This window comes from Mustela nivalis (genome assembly GCF_964662115.1).
Source record: "Mustela nivalis genome assembly, chromosome: 6".
In the NCBI taxonomy this organism is placed as follows: domain Eukaryota; kingdom Metazoa; phylum Chordata; class Mammalia; order Carnivora; family Mustelidae; genus Mustela; species Mustela nivalis.
In genome coordinates, this window is record NC_139025.1 from 34,274,777 (window position 1) to 34,294,176 (window position 19,400).

General features: G+C 35.4%; 1 protein-coding gene across 16 annotated transcripts in view; it reads right to left on the bottom strand.

The window, feature by feature from the left end:
* GPHN (gephyrin) overlaps positions 1-19,400 on the bottom strand; it is a 643,001-nt gene that overhangs the window by 239,641 nt on the left and 383,960 nt on the right. For all 16 annotated transcript variants that reach the window (XM_082734092.1, XM_082734090.1, XM_082734087.1 and 13 more), the window contains one exon: positions 4,353-4,419. In XM_082734092.1, coding sequence (XP_082590218.1) covers positions 4,353-4,419 — 67 coding nt within the window. The remainder of the gene's footprint in view (positions 1-4,352; positions 4,420-19,400) is intronic.

Consider the following 19,400-nt stretch of genomic DNA (forward strand, 5'->3'; position numbering starts at 1 on the left):
ATCCTTACAGTTGGTGTTAGAAGTGTGACTCACTAGAAAGATCCTGACTCATGTGATCATGAAACATCATTTGGGCAGAGAAAGGAAGACAGGAAGAGCCTGGATAAATACAGGGTCACCCACAGAATGCAACTGCAGCTGTGCTGTGATTAGTTATTGGTGATAGAAGTTAGCAATGGAATTTTGAAATGATAGATCAAATGTCAGTGGATGCATAAAGAAAAAAGGTAAATTTATAATCTCATAGTTATTGTTATTTGCACTAGCTAAAACAAAAGGAAGAATGTTGGGGTGAATCCTGATGTTGTGCCAAGCTTAGATTTTGGCTGATCTAACATATAGCTGCTGGTCCCTGAGCTGCTTCCAAAAAAAAATGTTATGCGGAAATGATTAATACTGAATAAAGTTAGACTTATTCCTAAGAGAATGGAATAAAGAAATGAGAGATTCAAGAGACCTGTCCTATAAAGGTAGAAATATTTAAATAATAATTAAGAAATGAATGAATGAAGTGGGCATTGCTGGGGGCAAAAGAAAGGTGTTAAGCAGCATCATGAGTTGAGCAGACAGATGGGAGCACTGGTCTCCCAACATTGAAGGGTCCTAAACAATCTCTATTTACCCTAGTTTGAAGGAATTTTAAAAGCTGGAAGGCAAAGATAACTAAAAGAAACCTCATCTTGAATCACCTTAAGTGATGGTCCCATAATCTAATCAAGATAAGGCCTGACAAAAGAGTGTAAAACCCTTGGTACAAACCCTGCCTAGAAATCCAAGGCCATATGCACACAAATAGATAAAATGGTCAGGGAATGGAGAAGATACTTTTCTGGGATTTCTCAACATGGGATCCATCATGTAAATACCTGTTGAAGTTCTAATGGGAGGTACAGTTAGATTGAAAGGGTACAGGAATGAAACAGTTGATGTTATTATAGTGAAAATTGGGATGAAAAGTAGAATGTCTGGACAGTGAACTTCATATGAAGTGATAAGTCTCCTTTACCTGATTATATTATGGGGATGGATATTGTGTTTGACTAGACAATTCTTCCTTTACCTCATACTGTAAAATAGAAAGCATATAAACCCACTCTTCCACTAGTATACATAATACATGTTAAGTGGGAATAAATAATATTGCCCGAGTCTACACAGATCATTAATTTGGTGTACAACAGACCTGAGTGGAGTGCAAACTGGGTTCACGTAAGAAATCTGTGAGTGCCACCTAGCAACAACTGCTGGGACTTTGGGCCAGAAAATTTCCATTTGAGAGAAAATTACTAGCTTGCTATTGGACTTTAATTGGGACTACCCTTATGACTGAAGAACATAAAATAATCGTGAAAACTGTAATATCCATAATGTCTTGGGAATATCAGAGAAATGCTCTAATGGGGAAGGCAATGCCCAAGAGAATTCCATAATAAAATGGAAATGGTGCATATAGGATCATGCTACCAGGAGAATACAAGGAGGTACTCACGAGCAGGTAGCCTCTTTTCACCTAGGGCCGACTTCGGAGCCACCTGAGGAGCTGCTGGATCCTATGGCCACTTGGGCCACTTGGGCGGTGCCCTATAAACAGCTTTCTATTGATCAACAAAGAGCTGCTTGGTTTATGGATGGCAATTCCAAGATGAAGGGACAGCATCCTGTTTGGAAGGCCGCCACTCTGATTGAAGAAGGTAAAAACAAATCAGCTCGATAGGCTGAACTGCATGATGTTTGCCCCTATGTTTGGGTTTTTACCAACTCATAGTAAGTGTTCAGTGGCCTGGTCATATGGTCAGGCAGAAGGGCAATGGAAAATTGGTCTACCAAATGGATGCTTGTATGGGGCATAGCTTATGGAAGTCACTCTGGGAATGTAAGGGGTATGTTTAAGTAGGATACATCAAGGCCCATCAGAAGAACCCCCTTTCGGAAATGGAAGGTAATTGGAACTGGTGAGCAGATATCCCAGTATGAATGCTTGACATGGCACCGGGGCCCATGAGATGAGTGGGCAATGGGGGGCTGCAACAATGCAGATATGTGCTAAATTGATATATTCTTCTTGCACCCACTGAGGCACTAAATGCCAATAAGAACTGTTCTATCTGCTAACAAAAAAGGCAGACAGCAGAAGGTTATGCAGCATATTCCATAGGGGAAAGTCCTGCACATAGCTAGCAAGTTGGACTGATGCCGCTAGTCCCTTGAGGCTACAAATGAATCCTAACAGGAATAGACATTTACTTTGGACTGGGCTTTGCTTACTCAATGGTAGATGCAAATACTCAGTATACTATAAAAGGACTAGAACAGAAAATATCGTACCAATGACTGCAGAGTCACATTCCTTTAGACCAAAGTACACACTTTCATATTCAGAGCAATGATTTGATAGAAAATTGGAATGGACTATGGAAACGTTTGTTGTCTAAAAACAGAGGAGCATGGCTTATATGCTTTCATTAGTGACCATTAGTGTGTGGTCACATTCAACAAGAAGGAGGCTGAGGGAGGGTCCCCACTAAATATAGTCCTCTACCTTTCTAGGGAAGAGGGGGCTGGGACACGATGCTGGTATGACTATACTTTTTCTTTTATCATTTCACACCAAGTTTCTTTTTTTTCTACCTGACGTTATAGTACCAAGGATCAAGGCTGCAACTGTGCATCCCAGAGCAGGATGATTCTTTAGCAGAAACTATTAACTATACCTTTAAACTTTACATCAGAGTTCCTAGGGCCTGATGGCGTAGATTATGCCTGATTCCATCTGGCCAAATTGGGATTGACAGTGAATGCAGTTTTATCACCTGGTGTTTGAGACTGCTCACTAGCAACCCTATCTTGTATGAATGGAAAAGGACTAAGCAGGTGGCACTTGTTAAACAAGTATTACTGGTGGCAATCCAGACCAGCAGAGTGGCCAAATCAACTGTCTCATTAAAAGATTTTCAAAGGAAAAGTCTGAGTATAAATGGAAGGAAGAAGGAATGGTAACTGGAGGTAAAGGAATGAATAAATGGGTTATGTAACGAGGGAGATCAACTATATTGGTGTCTCAAAATCCTTAGAACAAGAGAGGATATTGTTTCTTAGCTCAGTTGTAACAGATGCCAGAAAGGTTAAAGTCATATGTTGGTGAGACTATTCCTACTCTTGGAACCTGACAAGCCCATAAGCTTGAATAGCATACCTCTGGGAGACATTTTGATCACATGATATAATGATAGAGTAGGCTAACTGTTAATGTCTATGTAGGACTCTAATAGTGTGCCAGTTACCTTTTCACTCATATTTCAGGTTATATCCACAATTCTACTGTGAAATGTTACAATACTGTCATTGCTAGTAAGATTATAATACTGATATTGATGATTATATATATTGGGAAATTGAGTGAAATCCTCCTCAAAATGTAATACCAAGGAAAATGGCCTAAACAAGATGGCTAATGTCTGTGGTAAATAGTTCTGTGGAATTGTATCATAGGATAAAAATAGTAGATTAAGGTAAAAAATTAGTATATTAGTATAAAAATATGTATAATGGTTTTAAAGGATAAATTACCTATTTCTCAAATTTATCCCTATCCCACACTGAATCCTCTAAATCTTAGATATATTCACGCTGATACTGGTGTTATATCTGTAATATAAATGCTGTAGTAAATATAGATGCCCAGCCAGACAAATACAATCATTTTTTCTATGAGAGATCTTTGGCCAAAGCCAGGAGATAACTTATGTAATGAAAAATTAACCTTACCCCAGAGAGTTTGGCCTTTGCTTTCATTTACTGGATGTGATAGGAATGTCTTTGTTGCCTGGCAACTTGGTCTATCAGACAGTGTAACAATGTGATTTATGATGAGGGCATTGGGCATTTTGGTGTCTGCTTTGCTTCTGGAAAGTGTTGGGGACTAGGAAAGAGCCTAACCTTTGGATAGGGTTAGAGACTAAAGGCCAGCCTTATGGGCAGCATGTGATGAGCCCCAGCAAAAACTCTGAACACTGAAGGACTGGAGCTTTCCTGATTGGCAATACTCCCTGAACTGTTATACACTGATGCCAAGAGAGTAATGCATTTACCTCTCTTCCAATCTTGGTTAACTTTAATCTGTATCCATTCTGTGTCATAAAGCATAACTGTCAGCTTAATATCCTTTGGTGAGTTCCGTGAGTCTTTCCGGTGAATTACTGAAACTGAGGGTGGTTTTTGGGAATGCACTAAATTGCAACTGGTGTCAGACACTAGTGAGGGTAGTCTCATGGAGTCCTCTAACATTTGGGTTGACTAACTCTCATAGTTGGTAAAACTTTACACCAAATCATATAAATCTCAAGTTTGCTTACCTGAGATCCTTTCTTGCTACCTGGCAGGTTAATTATGAGAGTTTTCCCTCTGATTCCACATACAGGCCTGAAAGGGAAGAGAATGGATGAATACTAAATTGCAATGAATGGTTGGTTTAAATACACTCAACAACAAAGATCAATCATTATACTTACATGCGAACAACTGTTTTAGAATAAAATTGTTACAACTAGGGGAGGGGAGGAGGGGGTTGGGTTAGCCTGGTGGTGGGTATTAAGGAGGGCAGGTATAGCATGGAGCACTGGCTGTGGTGCATAAACAATGAATCTTGGGACAGTGAAAAAATAAAATAAAATTTAAAAAATTGTTACAACTAGAGATTCACTAATTGCTATACAAATTGGGCATTCTGGCTGAGGTTTTTACAATAATGGTTGGTGTGGTAGATTGGAAAAATGTACTGAACATGAAATAAGAATAAATTAGCCAATTTAAAGAAATAATGGCCAAAACATCTTCTTTCTCAAATTTAGCTTCTTCATGTCTCATATAGTTCTAAGATTTCAATGAGATAAATGTATTAAAAATGTCTAGCATAGTCACATTTATGTTCAAAAGTCTAACACAAAAAGCAATCAAGAGTTGAGTGAGACTTACATTTGAGCTCTTGCTTCTCAGAAAAGGATGTAAATTTAAAAGTAAAATAAAGTTTCTCACAAATGAATGGCAGTGGGAAGAGTTTGGGGAGCTTAGCTGCTGAAAGAGCCATTGAAGAACATGGACAAGTAAAAGAAGAAAGGTCTTTCAGGGATCACTGAAAATTTCCAAGCTACTTTTAAACCAAGTGGTTAAATAAGAAACATAAAACAGTAGAAAAGCACTGGATGAACAGGAGTCAAGAGCTGAAGGCGTAGATTTCGTGTAAGAGTTGGAATCATACTCTACCAATAATTGGCTATGTTCTTTTACCTGGTAACATCTCATTTTCATCATCTGAAAACAAAGAGATTACTATTTCTAAAATTTTCGACTAAGATTTTAAAAGTTGTGTAAGAACCTTTTCCCAAAACTTTTTCCTAGGAATGATTTTATTCTTTAACTACTTTAACTTTCTGAAATAACATAATATTGTCATATTTTATTTTTTTCTTGTGTTCTATTCACAAAGAGTCAATAGCTATTTATTTTAAAATTTCCATATTCTTTTTAATAGAAAAACAATTGAAAAATAATATTGTATTAGTTTTAGTGTACAAAGATGATGTAATATGTGAATATATTGTGAAAGGATTACCATAATAAGTTTAGTTAACATTCATCACTACACAGTGACTAATTTTTTTTCTTGTGAGAACTCCTGCAATCTACTTTCTTAGAAACTTTCAATATACAATACAGCAGTATAATACATAACCTACTTATTTATTCCTTTACCTCCTTACTATTAATTATTGTCAACATGCTGACATTATATCCCTAAGATTTATTTAACTTGTAAGTGGAAGTTTGTGTTTTTGACCACCATCTCCCATTTCACCTACTCTGCAATGCCTGCCACTAATCTATTTTCTGTATTTATGAGTTTGGTTATTTTTAGATTCCACACAGATGTGAGATAATAAAGTATTTGACCTTCTCTGTCTGCTTTATTTCATTTAACATAATATACTCAGGTCCCATATATGTTTGGTGCAAGCGGCAGGATTTCCTTCATTTTTATGGTTCAGTAATATTCCATTGTACATACATACCATAGTTTCTTTATCCATTCATAGAGAGACATAGGTTGTTCCATGTGTTGGTTATTATAAATAATGCCACAATAAACACAGGGGGTACTCATATATTTTCAAGACAGTGATTTCATTTCTTCTGGATAGATGCACAGATGGAAATGCTGGATCATATGGAAGTTCTATTTTTAATTTTTTGAGCAACTCCCATACTCTTTTCCATGGTGACTTAACCGATTTACATTCCCTAACAGTACACAAGGGTTCCCTTTTCTATGTATCTTCTTGTTATCTCATCTTTTTGATAATAGTCATTCTAACAGATGTAAAGTGGTACCCCATTGCAGTTTTGATTTCCATTAACCTGATGACTAGTGATATTTAGCATCTTTTCACATACCTGTTGGCCATTTTGATGCCTTACTTGGAAAAATGTCTATTCAGATATTTTGTCTATTTTTTAATTGGATTTTTTTTCCTACTGAGTGGTAGGGGTTCTTCATATATTTTGGATATTAACTTATCAGATATATAATTTGTGAGTATTTTCTTCCATTTCATAGGTTGCCTTTTCATTTTGTTGATGGCTTCCTTTGTTGCACAGGTTTTCAGATTGACATAGTCCCATTTATCTTTGTTTTTGGAGCCAAATGCAGAAAAGCGCTACCAGTACTGATGTCTACAAGCTTATCCATTATGTTTTATTCTAAACGCTTTATGGGTCCAGGTCTTACATTATGTTATAATGTAAGATAATTATATTACAACTCAATCTATATTGAGTTGGTTTTTATGTATGGTTTAAGGTAGTGGTCCTATTTCATACTTTTTCATGTAACTGTCCAGTTTCCCTGGCATTTATTGAAGACACTATCCTTTCCCCATTATATCTTCTTGGCTCCTTTATCATGAATTAATTGACCATGCATATACATATGCATGGGTTTACTTATGGGTACTCTATTTTGTTCCACTGATCTGTGTGTCTGTTTATATGCCAATACCATATTGCTTTGATTATTATACCCTTTTAATATAGTTTGATCAGGAAGTGTGATGCCTCCAGCTTTGTTCATCTTTCTCAAAATGCTTTGAATATGTGGGGTCTTCTGTGTTTCTATTAGGAATGATTGATCTATTTCCATAAAAAAAATGCCACTGGAATTTTGAAAGGAATTGTACTGAATATGCAGATTGCTTTGGGAAATATGGACACTTTAATAATATTAATTATTTCAATCCATGACCATGGATTTATTTATTTGTGTCTTTAATTTTTTTCATCAATATCTTGCAGTTTTCAGTGGATAGGATTTTCACTTTCTTGGTTAATTTTATTCTTTGGTATTTTTTGATGCAATTATAAATGGGATTATTTTCCTAATTTCTCTGATAGTTCATAATTGGTGTATAGAAATGCAACTGATTTTTAAATACTGATTTGTATCCTATAACTTTACTAATTTCTTAGTTCTAACATTTCTTTTGATGAAGTCTTTAGGATTTATTATATATAATAGCATGATATCTGCAAATAGGCAGTTTTATTTCTTTTCTGATTTGGGTGACTTTTATTTATTTATTTTTTCTTACCTAATTGCTCTGGTTAGGGCCTCTAGTACTATCTTGAGTAAAAATGGTGAGAGTAGGCTTCCTTGTTTTGTTCCTGATCTTAGATGGCTTTCAGTTTTTCACCATTGAGTATGATGTTAGCTGTGGGTTTGTGATATATTATTATATTTAGGTACATTCCTTCTATATCCATGTTGTTGAGAATTTTCATAATGAATGGATGTTAAATTTTGTCAAATGCTTTTTCTGCATCTGTTGAGAGGATTATATAATAATTTTTATCCTTTATTTTGTTAATGTTTATCACATCAATTGATCTGTGAATTTTTTAAAAAGATTATTTATTTATTTATTTATTTGACAGAGAGAGAGAGAGATCACAAGTAGACAGAGAGGCAGGCAGAGAGAGAGGGGGAAGCAGGCCCCCTGCTGAGCCCAGAGCCTGATGTGGGGCTCTATTCCAGGACCCCGAGACCATGACCTGAGCCGAAGGCAGAGGCTTTAACTCACTGAGCCATGCAGGCACCCTGATCTGTAGTTGTTAAACCATCATTGCACCCTGGAAAAAAATCCCACTTCATCATGGTCCTTTTATGTACTGTTGTACTCGGTTTGCTAATATTTCGTTGATGGTTCCTCTATCAGTATTAGGGATACTGACTTGTATTTTTCTTTTCTTCTCTGGTTTTGGTATCAGGGTAATGCTGTTCTTATAAAATGAGTTTGGAAGTGTTCCCTCCTCTTCTATTTTTTGAAAGAGTCTGAGAAGGATTGGCATTAATTCTTCTTTAATTGTTTCATAAAATTCAATAGTGAAGTCATATGGTCATTGACTTGCTGAGAGGTTACAAATTATTGATTCAGTTTCCCTACTAGTAATTGGTTTGCTCAGATTTTCTATTTCAAGATAAAGTCATGGTACGTTGTATGTTTCTAGAAATTTATCCATATCTGGTAGGTTGTCCAATTTGTTGGCACACAATTGATCACAATAGTCTCTTATGACTTTTGTATTTCTGTAGCATCAGTTCTGTTTCCTCTTGTACAAATGATTTTATTTAGCCGAGTGCTCTTTTCATTTTTCTTTGGTGAATCTATTTTTTAAAATCTTCTCAAAGTATCAGTTCTTAATATCTTTGTTTTTTTTTTCTGTTGTATTTTTAATCTCTTTTTCCTTTATTTTTGCTCTGTTCTTTACCTTCTTCCTTCTAATAACTCTGGGTTTAATGTTCATTTTAGTTCCTTGAGGTATAAAGTTTAGTTACGGCCTAAAGTTGTAGGCATTTAATGCTATGAACGTCCCTCTTAGATTGCTTTTGCTTCATCTCATAAGTTTTAGTATGCTATATTTCCATTTTCATTTCCCCCATGATATTTCTTGATTATGCTTTTGATTTCTTCTTTTACCCAATGGTTTTTCAGCAGCATGTTGTTGACTTTCCATATATTCATGATTTTTCCAGTTTTCTTCTTGTAATTGATTTCTAGTTTCATACCTTTATGGATAGAAAAGATGCTTGATAGGATTTCAATCTAGTTAAATTTATTAAAATTTATTAAAATTTGTGCTGTGGGCTAATATATGATCTATCATGATAGGTCAAGATATTTATCATGGAGAATGCACTAAGTGTGTTTGAGAAGAATGTGTATTCTGCAGCTTTTGAAAGGAAGGTTCTATAAGTGTCTTCTAAGTCCATTTGGTGTAAAGTATCATTTAAGTTCAATGTTTCCTTACCGATTTTCTGTTTGGATGACCTATTCATTGATGAAAGTGGGGTACTGAAGTCTCCCATTATTATTTTATTTCTATTCTTCCCTTCAGATATGTTAATATTTGCTTTATATATTTATCTGCTCCTATGTTTAGTGCATAAGTATTAACAAATGTTATATCCTCTTGTTGGATTAACCCCTTTATTATGATACAATGATCTTCTTTTGTCTCATTACAACCCCCCTCTTATTGAAATCTATTTTGTCTGATATAAGCACAGTTAACCCAACTTTCATTTTATATTGAGAAGTATTTTTTCCCTTCCTTCATTTTCAATCTGTGTCCTTATATCTGAAGTGTGGGGTCTTGTTTTTATTACTCCATTCAACCACCCTGTTTTGATTGGAAGAATTTAGTCCATTTATATTTAAAGAAATTATTAAGAAGAGTAAACTTACTATAATTTTGTAAATTTTTTTCCTGGCTGTTTTATAATACCTTTGATTTTTCTCTTGCTCCCTTCCTTTGTGATTTGATGGCTTTCTGTAGTGGTGTGTATGCATTCCTTTCTCTTTATTTTTTTTGTGTGCCTTCTATAGGTTTTTGCTTTGGGGTTACCACAAGACTTACATAAAACAAAACTATAACAGCTGATTTTAAGTTGACAACAACTTAAGTTTGAACACATTCTAAAGTTCTATATTTTTACCCCTTCCACCATCTTGTGTTTTTGGTGCTACAATTTATATCTCTTTAAGTTGCTTATCAATTAACAAGTTACTACACTCTGTTATTTTTAATACTTTTGTCATTTAACCTGCACATTAGATATAAAAGGAATCAACCCATGATTACAACATTAGGCTTTTTAATTTCAATCATATATTCACTTTCACAAGTGAGATTCACACTTTCATTTGTTTTCCTGTTATTATCACCCTTTTGTTCCAGTTGAAAGAAGTCCCTTTAACATTTCTTATAAGGCCAGTCTAGTAGTGCTGAACTCTTTAGCTTTTACTTATATAGAAAACTCTTTCTCCCTCCAATTCTGAAGAACAACTTTCTTGGATAAAGGAGTCTTGTTTGGCAGAGTTTTTTTGTTTTGTTTTGTTTTTCTTTTAGCACTTGGATATTTTGTGTCTCCCCTTTTAGGCCTGCAAAGTTTCTGCTGAAAAATCTACTTGTATCTTATAAGGTTCCCTGTAAATACAAAGTTTTTTTTTCACTTGTTATTTTTAACTTTTGACAATTTAATTATAATGTGCCTTTGAGTAGGTCTCTAAATTCATTTAATTTGGAACTCTTGGGTCTGGATGTCTATTTCCTTCCTCAGGTTAGGGACATTTTCAGCCATTATTCTTCAAATAAGTTTTCTGCTGTTTCTTCTCCATTTTCTCCTTTTGGGATTCTTACATTATGAATATTAGTCTGATTGATACTGTCCCATAAGTCTCAAACTATCTTCAACTTTTATTTCTTTCCTGACTAAATAAATTCCAATTGTCCTGTCTTCAAGTGTGCTGTTTTTTTCTTCTTCATCTAGTATTGTTAAATCCCATTACTGATTGCTTTGGTTCAGTTATGTATTCTTCAGCTATGTGATTTCTGTGTGGTAGTTTCTTATATTCTTTGTTGTTTCTTATATTCTTACTTTGTTTGGACATTGTTCTCCTGACCTTGCTGATCATCTTTATAACCATGATTTTGATCTATTTTATCAGGTAAATCAGTTTATACTCCCTAGTTAAGAGTCCTTATGATTTGTCTCCATCTCATTAATTTCTGTTGGACATCAATATATTTATAATTTATCAAGTTATAAATGGAACTTGGAATTTAATTTTCAAGAATGTAACTCTATTTCCCAAGAATGTTTCTAAGAATGTTCCAAGTGTTAATACTCTCCACCACAAGAGTATTGGCAAATACAAATTCAGTTAATTTTATTTTAACTTTTTTGAAAACAAGCCCAACCTATTATGTCTCTAAAAACACTTCATCTGCTCTATGGTCACACCCTAAATAGTAGTGCTAATAAAAGTATGCATATAAACTTCAATCAGTATTGTATGTGTATACATAATAGTTATATCTAGATTATTATTTTTCTCTGTGTGTTATGTGTGTATGTGATATAATTAAAAGCTTTATTATACACATAAGAAATAATAACTTATTTTTGATTAATCTATTTGGACTTTTATTTTGCCAAAAAAATTAGATTGGGCTTTTAAATTGGCCCCATAAATTTTGGAATTTTTGAATATTTAAAAATTAATTTTGAGATAGAGTTTTTCATCTATAGACTGTCCAGTGTCATGACAAAAAGAAAATACTTTATATAAGTCCTTTGTTTAATACAGTAATTTTATAAACACTATCTCATTTAATAATTTTTTTTAAGATTTTTAAATTTATTTGACACACAGAGAGAGATCACAAATAGGCAGAGAAGTAGGCAGAGAGAGAGGGGTAAGCAGGCTCCCTGCTGAGCAGAGAGCCCAATGCGGGACTTGATCCCAGGACCCTGAGATCATGACCTGAGCCAAAGGCAGAGGCTTAACCCACTGAGCCACCCAGGCGCCTCTTTAATAATTTTCAAAAATACAAGTATTACAGTCTTAGTATATTTCAGTATTTATTACACAACTAAGGACTTGCACTAAATATTCTGGGATAAATGCATCTCACTTCCTTAGGGAGATTGCAAATGTAATACAAAACATTGAAGCATATAAACAAATAACCATAAGATAGTAGGTGATAGCACAAATTGGCTCAAAGTACCATAAGTATGAAAGAAAAGAAGTAGCTTTTAGGTGAGGGTATGAGGTAAGTGTTCCTGGGAGATGTAGCATTGAAGTGATTTTATAAAGGAAAATACTTGAACAAGTAGGACAAAATGGGGGTAGGGCAAGAAAAAGAGGATAGTTTAGATGGAGAAGAAATACAAGGCAAAGCACAGAGACACAAAAGAACCAAGTTCATTTTGGTTATATTAAGTCTTTCATCTAGTGAGAGCATAGTGTACTTAGAAGAGTAATGTGAGGTAAGAGATACTAGTGGAAAGATGTGGCAGTTTGATAAATTAGTAATTTCCAAAGTGTAGTCTCTGCACTAGCAATATATACATCATTTGGTAATTTCTTAGACATGTAAATCCTCTCATACTACTCCTTCCCTCTCCTCACTATATCAGAAACTATGGGGATGAGATACAGCACTCATGAAGCTCTCTAGTTGATTCTGTTCCAATGCTTAAACACTACTGTGATAGTGTGCTTGAATTTTGGTACTACTCTTTACTATTAATGTAATACTGGCTTAGATACTGAGTCTAATTCCTAGTTTTCAAAACGTAAGTTATTTTAAGGATTAATATAATTCTTGAAATGTGTTATACAATGCCTAGAACAAACTGGATAATTAATAAACACCAGGCCAATTTTCACTTAAAAAGTAACTTGGAGTTAGATAATTAAGGTCATAAATTCACTGTAAAGCTCTAGGCCTTTTTTTAAAGTTGTTAATTTCAATTCCAGTGTAGTTAACGTACAGTGTTATATTAGTTTCATGTGTACAATACAATGATTCAACAAGTCTATTCATTTCTCAGTGCTCATCATGATAAGCATAATCTTAAATCACTTTCTCCTATTGCATCCATCTTCCCACCCACCTCCTGTCTGGCAACCATCAATTTATTCTCTTTATTTAAGAGTCTATTTTAATTTTTCTTTTTTGCTTGTTTTGTTTCATAAAGTCCACATACGACTGAAATCATATGGTATTTGTCTTTCTCTGAGATATTTCACATAGGATTTTACACTCTAGATCCACTCAAGTTGTTTCAAATGATATGATTTCATTTTTTTCTTTTTTTAAGATTTCTTTTTATGGCTCTAGTATTCCACTATACACACATACCATGACTACTTTATTCATTCATCTAAGGCTGGACACTTGCATTACAGTTTTAAATTATAAATGATGCTTCAGTAAACATAGGGGTAGATATATCTCTTTGAATTAGTGTTTTCATTTTCTCTGGGCAAATACCTAGTACTGAAAATTAATGGGTCATATGATAATTCTATTTTTAAGTTTTTGAGGAACTTCCATATTCTTTTCCATATTGGTTGCACCAGCTTCCATTCCTACCAACAGTGCACAGGGTACATTTTTCTCTATATCCTCACCAACATTTGTTAATTCTTGTGTTTTTGATTTTAGCCATTCTGAGAGTAGTGAGGTGGTATCTCATTGTGGTTTTGATTTGCATTTCCCTGATCACGTTGATGAGTATCCTTTTGTGTGTCTGTTGTCAATCTGTTTTCTTTGAAAAAATGTTCATGTCCTCTGTCCATTTTTAATTGAATTAGTAGGGCTTTATTTTTTTTCTTGGTGTTCAACTGTATAACTTCTTTATATATTTTGGATACTAACCTTTATCAGATATGTAATTTGCAAATATCTTCTTGCATTCAGTAGGTTGTCCTTCAGTTCTGTTAATGTTTTTCAAAAGATTTTTATTTTGGTGTAGTCCCCAACAGTTTAATTTTGCTTTTGTCTCCCTTGTCAAAAGAGACATATCTAGAAAAATGTTTCTACAGCTGATATCAAAGAGATTACTGCCTATGTTTTCATCTAGGAATGTTATGGTTTCAGGTCTGACATGAGGCCTTTAATCTATTTTGTTTATTCTTTTGGATCATGTAAGAAATTGGTCCAGTTTCATTCTCTTCCATGTAGCTATTCAGTTCCCCAAACACCATTTAGTGAAGAAAACATCCTTTACCCATTGTATATTCTTGCCTCCTTTGTCACACACTAATTGACCATAAAAGCATGGGTTTATTTCTGGGCTCTCTGTTCTGTTCCATTGTGTCTATTTTTGTCCCGGTACCATACTGTTTTGATTGCTAGAGTCTATAGTGTATTTTGAAATCTGGGATTGTTTTGTTCTTTCTCAAGATGGCTTTGGCTATTCAGGGTCTTTTGTGATTTTATACAGATTACATGATTATTTGTTGCAGTTTTGTGAAAAAATGTCGCTAGTACTTTAATGGGATTGCTTTAAATCTGAGATTGTGTTGGGTAGTATACACATTTAAATGCTATTGGTTCTTCCAACCCACAAGTGGGAAATATGTTGTCATCTTCAATTTCTTTCATCAACGTTTTACAGTTTACCAAGTACAAGGTCTTTCAACTCTTTGGTTAGGTTTATTTTTAGGTATTTTACTCTTTTTGGTGCAGTTGTAAATAGAACTGTTCTCTTAATTTCTTTCTGCTACTTCATTGTTAGTGTATAGAAATCCAACAGTGTTTTGTATATAAATGTTGCATCATGCATCTCTATTGAATTCATTCATCAGTTCCAGCAAGTTTTTGTTTTTGGTGGAGTCTTTAGGATTTTCTATATAAAATATCATGACATCTGCAAATAGTGAAAGTTTTATTTTTTTCCTTACCAATTGGGATGTATTTCATTTTCTGTGTGTGTGTGTGTGTGTGTGTGTGTGTCTGTGTGTGTGTAATTGCTATGGCTAGGACTTCCAATACTAGGTTGATTAAAAGTGTTAAGAGTGGACATGCTTGTCTTGTTCCTGATCTTAGAAGAAAAGCTCTCAGTTTTTTACCATCGAGTATGATTTTATCTGTGGGTTTTCATATATCATCTTTATCATTTTGAGGTAAGTTCCCTCTAACTATACTTGAAAGTTTTTCCATGAATAGATGTTGTACTGTGTCAAACACTTTTTCTACACCTTTTGAGATGATTATATGGTTTTTATCCTTTCTCCCCTAATGTGACGTATCATGTAGATTGATTTGAGAATACTGAATCACTCTTGTATACTGGAATAAATCCCACTTTATTAAGGCAAATGATTTTTTAAAATTGTTGGGTTTGGTTTCCTAATATTTTGGTAAGGATTTTGCCTCTTTGTTCACCAGAGATACTGGCCTGTAGTTTTCCTTTCCTTTTCCTTGTCTGGTTTTGGTATTAGGGTGATGCTTGCATTATAGAATAAATTTAGAAGTTTCCTTCCTCTAAGTTTTTGGAATAGTTTGAGAAGAGTAGATATTAACTCTTCTTTAAGTGTTTGGAAGAATTCGCCTGGGAAGCGGTCTAGTCTTGGACTTTTATTTGTTGGGAGTTTATTGATTACTGATTCAATTTCACTGCTAGTACTTTGTCTGTTTAAATTTTGTACTTCCTGATTCAATTTTGGGAAATTACATGTTTCTAGGAATTTATCAGTTTCTTCAGGGTTATCCAATTTGCTGGCAAATGCTTTTTCATAATATGCCCTTATTATCCTTTGTGTTTCTGTGGTATTGCTTTGCTATTTCTCCTCTTTCATTTCTAATTTTATTTATTTGAGTCCTCTCTCTCTCATTTGAGCAGTCTGGCTAAAGTTTATTGATTTTGTTGATTTTTTCCAAAAGAACCAGTTCCTGGTTTTATTCAATTGTTTTATTGTGTTTTTGCTGTTTGTTTGTTTTGTTTCTATTTCTTTTACTTCTGCTCTAATCTTTTGAATTTTTATTTATTTTAAAATCTCTTTTCAGTGTTCCAGAATTCACAGTTTATGCACCACACCCAGTGCTCCATGCAATATGTGACCTCCACAATATCCACCGCCAGGCTCACCCAACCTCCCACCCCCCTCCAAAACCCTCAGTTAGTTCCTCAGAGTCCACAGTCTCTCATGTTCTAATCTTCATTATTTCACAGCCCTGAGATCATAACCTGAGCCAAAACCAAGAGTTGGATGCTTAACGAACTGCTATCCAGGAGCTCCTATACTACATCTTCTTTATTCATTCATTTGATGGACATCTAGGTTCTTCTTATATTTTGCCTATTGTGGACATTGCTGCTATAAACAGTGGGGTGCATGTGCAACTTCAAATCACTATTTCACTATCCTTTGGATAAATACCTCATGGTGCAGTTGTTGGGTCACAGGGTAGCTCTATTTTAAACTTTCTAAGGAACCTCCATGCTGTCTTCCAAAGTGGCTGCACCAGTTTGCATTCCATCAACAGTGTAAGAGGGTTCCTCTTTCTCCACATCCTCAACAACATCTGTTGTTTCCTGAGTTGGTAATTTTAGCTATTCTGATTAGTGTGAGGTGGTATCTCACTATGGTTTTGATTTGTATTTCCCTGATGATGAGTGATGTTCAGCATTTTTTCATGTGTCAGTTAGCCATTTCGATGTCTTCTCTGCAGAAATGTCTGTTCATGTCTTTGTCCATTTCTTGACTGGAGTTTTTGCTTTTTTGGGTGTTGAGTTTGAGAAGTTCTTTATAGATTTTGGATACTAGCCCTTTATCGGATTTGTTATTTGCAAATATTTTCTGCCATTCTGTAGGTTGCCTTTATTGTGTTGATTGTTTCCTTTGCTGTGCACAAGCTTTTTATCCTGATGAAGTCCCAATAGTTCCTTTTTGCTTTTGCTCCCGTTGCCTTTGGAGATGTATGTAGTAAGAAATGCTGTGGCCAAGTTCAAGAGCTGCCTGTGTTCTCCTCTAGGGTTTTGATAGATTCTTCTTTCATATTTAGGTCTCTCATCCATTTTGAATTTATTTTTTAATACAGTGTAAGAAAGTGGTCCAGTTTCATTCTTCTGTATGTGGCTGTCTAGTTTTCCAAATACCATCTGTTGAAGAGACTGTCTTCTTTTTCCATTGGATATTCTCTCCTAATTTAAGATTAGTTGACCATAGTCTTGAGCATCCATTTCTGGGTTCTCTATTCTATTCCATTGATCTATGTGTCTATGTTTGTGCAAATACCATACTGTCTTGATGATTACAGCTTTGTAATACTGCTTGAAGTCTGGAATTGAAATGCCTCCAATTTCGGTTTTCTTTTTCAACATTATTATGGCTATTTGGAAGCTCTTCTGGTGCCATACAAATTTTAGAATTGCTTGTTCCAGTTCTGTGAAAAATGCTGGTGTTATTTTGATAGGGACTGCAAAGTATTGCATTTGGTATTGTTGTAATCTTACCTCTTAGAATAGCTTTTGCTGCATCCCAAAGATATTGTGTTTTCATTTTCATTTGTCTCTATATATTTTCTGATTCTGTCTGATTTCTTAGTTGATGCATTCATTGTTTAATAGCATGCTATTTGGGGCACCTAGGTGGCTCAGTGGGTTAAAGCCTCTGCCTTCAGCTCAGGTCATGATCCCAGGTCCTGGGATTGAGCTCTGCATCGGGTGCTCTGCTCATCAGGGAGCGTGCTTATCTTCCTCTCTCTCTCTGCCTGCCTCTCTGCCAACTTGTGATCTCAATCAAATAAATAAAACCTTTAAAAAAATAGCATGCTATTTAACCTCCACGTGTTCTTTCCAATTTTTTTCTTGTGATAGATTTCTAGTTTCATATTATTGTGGTCAGATAAGATACATGGTATTTTTTTTTTTTTTTTGGAGACCTGTTCGGTGGCCTAATATGTGATCTATTCTGGACAATGTTCCATGTGCACCTGAAAAGAATGTGTATTCTTCTGTTTTCTGGATGGGAAGTTTTGAATACATCTGTTATATCCATCTGGTCTACTATGTCATTCAAAACCACCATTTCCTTGTTGATTTTTCTGTCTAGATGATTTATTCATAAATGTAAGTAGGGTGTTAAATCCCCCAGTATTATTGTATTATCAATTTCTTTTCTTATGTCTATTTATAGTTGCTTTATGTATTTACGTGTTTCCACATTGGGTGCATAATTATTTACAATTCTTGTATCTTGTTGGATTGTTCACTTTGTGATTACGTAGTGTCCTTTGACCGCTATTACAGTCTTTGTTTTAAAGTGTATTTTGGGAGGAGTCTAGATGGCAGAGGAGTGGCAGGCTGAGATGACATCAGGTAGCAGGAGTTCAGCTAGATAGTTACCAGACCATTCTGAACACCTACAAATCCAGCAGGAGATCAAAGAGAAGAGGAGCAGCAATTCTAGAAACAGAAAATTGACCACTTTCTGAAAGGTAGGGCCTGTGGAGAAGTGAATCTGAAGCAACAGGAAGATAGGCCATGGGAAGAGGGGCTGGGTCCCAATAAGTGGTGGAGCAATGGAGCACAAAATCAGAACTTTTAGAGGTCTGCTCCACTGAGGGACATTGTTCTAGATACAATTTGGATTTTAAGCGGGTGTGGGGCCCTTGTGGGGACAGGATTACAGAAGGTTCGGTGGTGTCTGAGTGGACCAGAGCTCACAGGTATTAGAGAGGGGAAGCTGGCTACAGAGAGGAGCAGAGGTGTGAGTTCTCAGCTTGGTGTTACCTTAAACTGTGATCTGTGGCACAGTCAGACCATTGCTCTTTGAACAGGGAACCCACAAGTGTCAGATCCAGGGAGACCCCCTGGAAGAGCGGCAAGGATCTATTGGGCTTGGAGACTCCAAACAGGGCTATGTGCTAGAGACAGAAACGCTTTGTCACAGGCTGGGTGAGCTTGGAGTGCAGCTGGAGACTAGGGAGACAAGAGTGACTGAGCGCTTTTCTCCAAGGGCACACTGAAGAGTGGGGCCCCAAGCTCTTGGCTCCTCTGGGCCAGAGATCGGGAGGCCGCCATTTTCATTCCTGTCCTCCAGAGCTCTATGGAAAGTGTTCAGGGAACAAAAGCTCCAGAGAGTGAACTGAATCAGATTACCTAGCTCAATCCCTGGCAAGGGCGATGCAAAGACACTTGAGAATCACTACAACAGGCCCCTCCCCCAGAAGATCTGCAAGAAATCCAGCCAAGACCAAGCTCATTGATCAAGGAGAACAGTGAAATTCCAGAGGAGGGGAAAGCAAAGCATGGAATTCATGGCTTTTCCCCCATGATTCTTTAGTCTTGCGAAGTTAATTAAATTTTTTAAATTTTATTTTTTTCTTATTCTCATATTTTTAAACTTTTACTCTTTGCTCTTTTAACATTTTCTAACTAGTTTATCTTAACAATACCTTTCTTTAAAAAAAATATTTTTGAACCTTTATTACTATAGTCATATTTTATCCTTCATTGTATCTAACATTATCTTTTGTGGTTTTTTCCT